This window comes from Citrus sinensis, chromosome 5 (assembly GCF_022201045.2).
Source record: "Citrus sinensis cultivar Valencia sweet orange chromosome 5, DVS_A1.0, whole genome shotgun sequence".
NCBI classification, from domain to species: domain Eukaryota; kingdom Viridiplantae; phylum Streptophyta; class Magnoliopsida; order Sapindales; family Rutaceae; genus Citrus; species Citrus sinensis.
Window position 1 is genome coordinate 17,473,992 of NC_068560.1, and position 9,279 is coordinate 17,483,270.

Consider the following 9,279-nt stretch of genomic DNA (forward strand, 5'->3'; position numbering starts at 1 on the left):
CTCCATAATACACATTTCTTTTAATTGGACATCTATTCTTCATATGACCATTTTGATTGCAATAATGACATACAATTTGATCATTTGTGGAGGTAGCCTTAACAAAATAATTCTTATAATATTTTTGTTTCAAGTAAGGCTTATACCCAAGTCCTCCTTTATCAAACACACATTTTTGAGAATTAAGCATGTTATCCAACATCTTTTGCCCATTTGTGAATTTCAAAACAATCTCATTCAACTCATTGCTCCTTTTCTTAAGCGTTTTATTTTCATTTATTAATTCATCAACATGTGATTTCTCATGCTCATACGAAGTACTTTGTTTACATGTGAATGATGCAATTCTATCATGCAACATTTTATTATCTAACTCTAGTCCTTTAATCTTTTCATTTAATGAATCATTGCATTTTTGTAAAGCATCATTTTCATTTTTCAAGTTATCTACATGTGATTCTAGATGCTTTTGTGAAGTGCTAAATTTCTCATTTGATAATGCAACTCTATCATGCAATGTTTTATTCTCTAATTCTAGGCATATAATCTTTGCACTTAGAGTTTCATTTTCATTTGTGAGCTCTACCATTTTCTTTTTAAAACATGCATTCTTTTTACCAATTTTCATCCACTCATCATACAATTCTTTAAACGCATCATGTAATTCATCATAAGTAGGAAGATCATTTACCTCATCAAGTTCATCATCCGATTCATCTCCAATTGCCATAAGTGCCAAATTCGACACTTCATGAAATTCCTCCTCGTTTGTAGTCTCCTCATACACAATTTCAAGTTTTCTCCAAATTTCATAAGCATTAGAACAATTTGAAACTCTATGAAATTCCTTTTTATCTAAGGCACAAAATAAAGCATTCATAGCCTTGGAATTTAAAGACATATTTTTCTTATCCAACTCAATTAAAACATTCTCCCTAAGAATGAATGAACCATCACAAACTATTTCCCATATTTCATAATCTAAGACTTGTAAAAACACTCTCATCCTAGTTTTCCAATAAGGATAGTCATTACCATCAAACAATGGAGGTCTAGTGGTGGATTGGCCTTCCATGAAAGTTGAACTAATTTGGGTTGCTATTGATCTTTAACTCTAGATGGTTAAGTCTACACAAGAGCACCTCGCTCTGATACCAAATGAAATATAAGTGTGCAACCCAAGAGGGGGGGTGAATTGAAATTTTAAAAATTATCCTAGCAAATCCACACAACAACCAATCTAATGTCTTAATAAAAATTGAAAGCAATAAGTTCAATCAAAGCACAATAATTAAATAGCAAGGGAAGAGAAAGCAAACTCAAGGATTTTTACGTGGTTCGGCAATCCCCACCTACGTCCACGCCTCCAAGCACACCGAGCTTGAGGATTTCACTATCCAAGCTTTTCCAAGGCTTCAAACGATTACAATTGACTTCAAGGTGTCAATGAACCTTTACAACAAGAGATTATATCCCCAATCTCTTCACCCCAAGTGTTTCCCACACTTGTACACTCACAATTTGATGAGAAATGATAAATACAACAATGAATCTCTCTTTAAGAGTGGATATACAAATTGAAGAACAAAGATGATTTAATGAATGATGATTCACGAAGTTGAAGCTCAATATATGTTGTGTGCACTTGTTCTTGCTTGCTTGGATTAACCAAAAATGAATTGGTTTTGAGTTTATATAGTTTGAACTCAAAAACTAGCCGTTATGCACATTCTGGGCGTATCTGGTTTACAGTTTATGGAATCCGGTAAGCTGGATTTATGTTACCGTTAAGGCTAAAATTTGAATTTTGCCTATCCGGCTTGCCGATTACGAAATTCGGTAAGCCGTTTTCGTTCTGGATGCTTACTGCCCCGTATCCGGTTTTTTAATTTTTGATATCCGGTAAGCCGCTTGCTACAGTAACATGCTATAGTGAAATTTTTCCCATATTTTCAATTTGACCCCAAAACTTTATAAAACTATAGTATGGCCCAAAAAGTCATGAAACTTTGCAAATAGGTCCAATTTTAGAATTTCTAAGTAATGCTTCGTTAATCCCAAAACTTTTTGAAATTATGATTTCACCCAAAAATGCTATGACACTTTTCAAATAAGTCCTTTACCAAAATTTCAAGCAATACTTGTTTATTTCAAAGATTTTAAAATTCTTTTAATTAAACCATAAACTTTGAAAAACAACCAATTTCATAAAATCATTTTTCCATTAAATATGAAACATTTATAATGTGAAAATAATGATTTATTTAAAAAAAATATTAAATAATTTGAGCTTAAAAGATTAATCATTCTTAATCTTATTTGTTATCATCAAAATCAATATTATGGAAACATATATGTTAACAATCTCTCATGAGTTGACTGATGAATTTTTGGAGCCTTGGACTTGACTGTTTTTTGTTCCTCGTGCTCTGGTGCTGCTTTAAAAGAATTTAAATGTTCTTTTTTTTCAGATTATTTTCTACATATACTGATACAATCTTTTATTTTTTACATATAGTTGATCTTCTACAAAGATAACTCTGCTGATGATAATCTTGTGGGCAATGGAATCTCATAGACAATACTCCTTAAATCCATTAACATATCTTAAGAAGACATATCTCTCGGATTTTGAATCCAAGCTTTGTTCTTTCTTGGGCATTGTACATCACGTACACAGGATATCCAAATGCGTGCAAGTGAGGTAATCAGTTGGCTTCCCAGTCCACACTTTCATGGGAATTTTCAACTTAATTATTGTACATGTCGACCAATTTACCACATAACAGGTAGTTTTGGCTGCTTCTACCTAAAATGATTTTAATAAACTAGCAGTCCTTGATATGGTTGTTATCTTTTTTGTAAATGTTCTATCCATCCGCTAGGCCACTTCACTTTGTTGAGGAAAGTATGCTACTATAAATTTTATTTGAATACCTTATTGCTTACAGTATATAAGAAACTCACCGTTTATATGCTCTTCACCATTATTTGTCCTCAACCACTTGATCCTTTTTCTGGATTCAAGTTATACCCGCACTTTTTATTCTTTGAAAAGTAGAAATGCATCTTACTTCTTCTTGATTAGATGCCTAAAATCTCCTGGAGTAATCATTAATAAAAATCACTAAGTACCTGACACCTCCCAAGGATATATTCGGTGATCCCAAACATCAGAATGAACTAAGTCTAGAATTCATTTACTTTTAGTGTCGAATCAACTGCATTTCAATCTATGCTTCTTACTTGTAACACAATACTTGCTAGGTGGTAAGTTTGGGGATTTATGCCCTGGAAGTAACTTTTGCTCCGAGAGAATCTCCAAACCTTGTTCCGACATGTGGCCAAGATTAAGATGAACATCATCGCAAACTCTTCTCCATTTAACGTGACACATGTATTAATACCAATGCTTTTCTTCTTCTCATCATTGCCTTTTTCGACTGCCAAGTCTTCTTCATAAGAAATAAGAGAACCAACTAAATCATCAATAGGTAAGATATTTAAATCTTTGGCTTCCTCAATGGCAGTCCTTTTTTGTCTCCATTCCTTAGGTAGCGACCTAATAATTTTCTTAACTTTCTCGCTATTTGAAAAAGTCTTTCCTAGGGCTCCTAGAGTGTTCACTATATCCGTAAATCTAGTATACATAGAATACACACTCTCATTTTGTTCCATTTGGAACAATTCATATTGCCGAGTGTACCTACTAATTTTAGACTCTTTCACTTGATTCGTGCCTTCACAAACAACTTTAAGTTTGTGCCAAATTTCATTAGCACTCTCACAACTAGATACTCTATGAAATTCTTTCTTATCTAGTGCACAAAACAAGGCATTCATAGCTTTGGAATTTAGAGTAGCTTTTCTCTTTTCCAATTCATTCCATTCCCATGAAGGTTTTGGAATATCTTCCCCGACTTCATTTGTAGTCAAAGGCATAAAAGGACCATCACAAACAACTTCCTAATTTTCATAATCTAGTGCTTGTAAATAAATTCTCATCCTAGTTTTCCAATACGGGTAGTCATTTCCGTCAAAGAACGGTGGTCTAATTGTGGATTGTCCTTCTCTAAAGGTTGAGTCATTATGGGTTGCCATGGATCTTTAACTCTAGACGGTTAAGTCTACACAAGAGCACCTCGCTCCGATACCAAATGAAATACTAACTAGGCAACCCAAGAGGGGGGGTTAATTGGGATTTTATAAATTAAGCTAAGCAAACACACAATAATCCAATCTAATGCCTTAATAAATTCGAAAACAATAAATTCAATGAAAGCACAATAATAAATGAGCAAAGGAAGAGAAAGCAAACTCAAGGATTTTTACGTGGTTCGACAATCCCCGCCTATGTCCACGCCTCCAAGCACACCGGGCTTGAGGATTTCACTATCCGAGCCTTTCCAAGGCTTCAATTGTTTACAATTGACTTCAAGGTGTCAATGAACCTTTACAACAAGAGATTATCTCTCCAATCTCTTCACCCCAAGTGTTTCTCACACTTGTACACTCACAATTTGATGAGAAATGAAAATTACAACAATGAAACTCTCTTTAAGAGTGGATATACAAATTGAAGAACAAAGATGATTTAATAAATGATGATTTACGAAATTGAAGCTCAATATATGTTGTGTGCACTTGTTTTTGATTGCCAAGATTACTAAAAATGAATTGGTTTTGAGTTTATATAGTTTGAGCGCAAAAACTAGTCGTTATGCACTTTTTGGTCATAACCGGCTTACCGTTTATGGAATCCGGTTAGCCGCTTGTATGTTACCGTTACAGCCAAAATTTGAATTTCTGAACCTCCGGTATGCCGCTTATGAAATTCGGATAGCCGTTTATGCTCCAGAAGCTTACTGCCCAACAACCGGATTACCGTTTGTCAGGATCCGGTTAGCCGCTTTCAATTCGAATAGATTCTGCCCAACATCCGACTTACCGGTTTTTCACATCCAGTTAGCCGCTTGCTACAGTGACTGCTACTAGGGCCCAAAACGTTATAAATTTGACAAATAGGTCCAATTTCAGAATATCTAAATAATACTTGCTATTCCTAAAACTTTTTGAAATTATGATATGGCCCAAAATGATATGAAACTTTTCAAATAAGTCCATTTCCAAAATTTCAAGCAATACTTGTTGATTTCAAAGTTTTCAAAATTCTTTCAATTAAACCATAAACTTGAAAAGCAACCAATTTCATAAAATCAATTTTCCATTAAATATGAAACTTTTATAATGAGAAAATAATGATTTATTTAAAAAGTATAAAAAATAATTTGAGCTTAAAAGATTAATCATTCTTAATCTTGTTTGTTAACATCAAAATCAACTTTATGGAAACATATATGTTAACACCAATATTATGGTGATTGCGACTTTTGAATAAATATAAATGTGACAAATAAATGCAAAGAAATAAGACATAATAATTTACGTGGTTCAGCATAAAGCTTACGTCCATGGATAAAGATTGTAAGATAATTTTACTAACAAATGAGAATTTACAAAAGTGGAAAAAAACTCTCAAAACCCAAAGCCCCAATACACCAAATTGGATCCTCTTAGCACCCAAGGAAATACTCTCTCTAAACTCTTGAAGTGCTCACTTGCTATGCTCTTAAATCTCACAATTTGGGATGATTTGCAAATACTTTCTACTCCTCTATTTATAGGTAAAGTTTACAATATGAATGCATGAAAAAAACTTTGGCCATTTTTAATTTTAATGGCTTCGGTGTGATTTTTGGTGAAGAGATCATGCTAGCACATGCAATTGCATCATGCTAGCTCAACAATTGTGTGTTGGAAATTTGCATGCTAGCTGGCTCATGCAAGCATGCTTGACTTTTCAACAAAGATGAGAAAAAAAAAATCTTATATTCATTCATAGAACATGTTCAGCTATTTCCTAAATTAAGGAAAGGAAATATTCATTTATTCGTATATAAAGTTTCACAACCACTTGTACTAAGTTCTTGTGAATAAATTAAATGACTACGATTTATAATTGGAGGATAATTTTGACATTTTCACAATAACAGGACCACATATGCATGTTGTGTTAATTTGAAGTTTTACACCATCTGATAACGAAATGTTTAATGTTTTGGCTTCTAGAGTCATGTCAATTATTGCCTTATAGATGGGTGAAATGCCTCAGTATTAGACCCTTCTCGAAGCGAAACATATTAAATGAACAACTTCTAAATCTGCAAGCGCCAATTGTCCGACAATGATTTGTATCAACCTTAGGACCTTAGCTGGAGCCTCATTTTACCACACCCAAACATATTAGGTCTTTCAGTATTGATCACATAATCTAACTCGGACTGAATACTTAATTACCTTCTAAAGTGGCAATTCATGTAGCTGAATCGTATTCTTGTTGTATTGCAATTGTGTCATGTCAAATTTAAGTAACTATAGATATTACACGTTTGATAATCATGTCAAAAAAATTCAAACACAGATACGTCCACTTAATAAATGGGTGACATGACATGATGCATATCACACGTTTCTGTTGGACACGATTTTGATACAATTACACAACTAACAACCTGATTATCAATGGAAATACTATCATAAGTCAACATTAAATGAATAAAATAAAAATAAATCAGTTCATTAGAAAAATAAATGACATAAGAACCTCAAACTAATCCAAGATGTGAAAATTTAATTATCTAAACCAATTATAAATTTAAATCATTACGGACAATAATTAATAAATAATAACTCAACCAAAATATAAAATATGATAAACTGAAAAATTATCATTCATGCCATAAGATGTAATTGTGTTGAAGCAGTCCAGCAGTATCCTATATATAGCTAGAAGCAGAGACCAAGCTTACCATCAATTTTCCAAATTCACCAAAAAAAAATGAGCTGGTGGTGAGCAGGAGCTATTGGCACTGCTAAGGTAAGGAGCTACTCTCTAATTTAGTTTACGTCGATATTTAAAATAATGTTTGTTTAATTTTTACTTGTACAGAAACAAATTGGAAGAATATGATCGAAGTCGGGACTACCAGAACTTGGGACTTGTAATAGGTGTGACGGGAATTGTAGGCAACCGTCTGGCTGATATTTTACTCCAATCAGATACCCCCGGCGGACCGTGGCCTAACTGGAACGACGACTACCCCGTTGAATACATCCAATGCGATGTCTCCAACCAGGAGGACACACAAGCCATGCTCTCAAAACTCACCGACATCACCCACATCTTCTACGTGACGTGGGCCAGTCGTCGCACTGAAGCGGAGAATTGCCAAATCAACGGCGCAATGTTTCATAACGTACTCAGTTCTGTAATCCCGAACGCACCGAATCTCCGCCACATTTGTCTCCAAACTGGAGGCAAACATTATGTGGGGCCATTCGAGTTTGTTGGTAAAATACCATCTCACGATCCGCCTTTTACTGAGGATTTGCCAAGGTTAAACGTTGCACTATTTTACTATACTCTAGAAGATATATTATTTGAAGAAATTGACAAAAGAGAGGGCTTGACTTGGTCCGTACATCGACCGCACAGAATATTTGGGTTTTCACCTTATAGTTTGATGAATATTACAGCCACTCTCTGCGTGTACGCAGCTATTTGTAAACATGAAGGTGCTCCCTTACTATTTCATGGCACTAGAGATACTTGGGAAGGCTTCACATGTTGAAAATTGATTAAAAAACAAAAGTGTCAAAATGGTGGGTGGTTGAGCAACCATCTTTGAATTCAAAGATGGTGGGTGGCTAGCCATTGAACAAGGAAAATGGGTAGGTGCCGCCCATGGAAAGAAGAAAAAAAAAGGAAGAAAAGGAAGCCATAATTTGGCTATAAATAGAGGAGTGCTCCTCTTTTTTTTTTTTGTATCCCAAATCCCAGAGAAAGAATCCAAGTTTTGGTGAGAAATTAAGAGAGAGAAATATTCTTAAGTATGTAGTTATATTGAAGGAGCATTTGGCTCCTCAATATGGGTATTACGGGTTTGCTTTGTTAAGGGATATTTCTCAGGATTATGTATTTGAGGCTTGGGTGAGAGAAAATTATTTCTGAGAGTGGTTGTAATAATTTTCCACATAGTGAATATTTTTCTCTAGTTGTCTCTCGACAACGGCTGTGGTTTTTCTCCGGATTTGGAGTTTTCCACGTAAATCTTGTGTTATGTGATTGGTGTATTCTCCATTTAATTTTCTTATTAATTTGTTGCTTGATAAATTGCTTGGAGTGATCTTGGGAGGAAGTTCAATTTCCTAACATCACACAATTTTCGGATGCAGATTTGATTGCGGAGCAGCAAATTTGGGCGGCAGTGGATCCTAATGCAAGAAACGAAGCTTTTAATTGCACTAATGGAGATGTTTTGAAGTGGAAGCATTTACGGAAAGTGTTGGCTGAGCAGTTTGAGATTGAGAATTATGGGCTTGAAGATGGAAAGTGTAGTGAGAGAGTGAGATTGGAGGAAATTATGAAAGGTAAAGAAAGTGTGTGGGAGGAGATTGTGAGAGAGAATCAGCTTCAGCCAACGAAACTGAACGAGGTTGCTGTTTGGTCATATGCAGATACGGTGATGAATATTGGTGCGGGTTATTTAGTTAGCATGAACAAGAGTAAGGAGCACGGGTTCTTGGGTTTCAGAAATTCTATTAGTTCCTTCGTTACTTGGATTGGCAGGCTAAAAAGTCACAAGATTGTGCCTTAAGTAATTTTTTTTTTTCAATTTGGTGCGTTAGTTAAAACTTTCAATTAATAGTTCAAATTGTGATTGTTTGGCTGGAAATGCAGCTTTTGTTTTTTCTTTGCTTTCCAATAAATGAAAAGTTTCGTTTCAGGCAGAAAAAAGATATTAAAAAAAAAGACACTGGTGCCTTTGTTATTGTTAACGAGTTAAATAAATACTGCACTCAATTTCGTGCTGAGAAAACATTCATTTTACATTTCTGAATTATACGCCTTCAAGTTATGAAGACTCGACGTTCAAAGCCTAATCCTAGTCCAATGCTTCTTTAATTTGTTCGTCCAGTTGGAACCAACAGATTCAAAGGACAAGAAAAGGGAAAAGGGAAAGAAAAGTTGATTGTGACCATATAACTGATCAAAATGAAATCATCCAAAAATTTTTAATTGGAGAGCTTTATTTAGAGAGAGCAGATGGAAAGAAAATGGGTAAGAAAATGAAATTAAAATAAAGTTTATGGGCATTTATGTCATCTTGATGGTTGGGGGTATAACTGTAATTTTATTGGGTCAAAGCGGTCAATACT

General features: G+C 34.5%; 1 protein-coding gene across 1 annotated transcript; it reads left to right on the forward strand.

Moving 5' to 3' along the window:
- Positions 1-6,995: 6,995 nt before the first annotated feature.
- Positions 6,996-8,902, forward strand: LOC102614697 (3-oxo-Delta(4,5)-steroid 5-beta-reductase-like; the record flags this gene model as incomplete). Its single annotated transcript, XM_052441159.1, has 2 exons — positions 6,996-7,684; positions 8,279-8,902. Coding segments are annotated over 2 exons (1,128 nt in total), but the record flags the coding sequence as incomplete, so codon positions are not given.
- Positions 8,903-9,279: the final 377 nt, after the last annotated feature.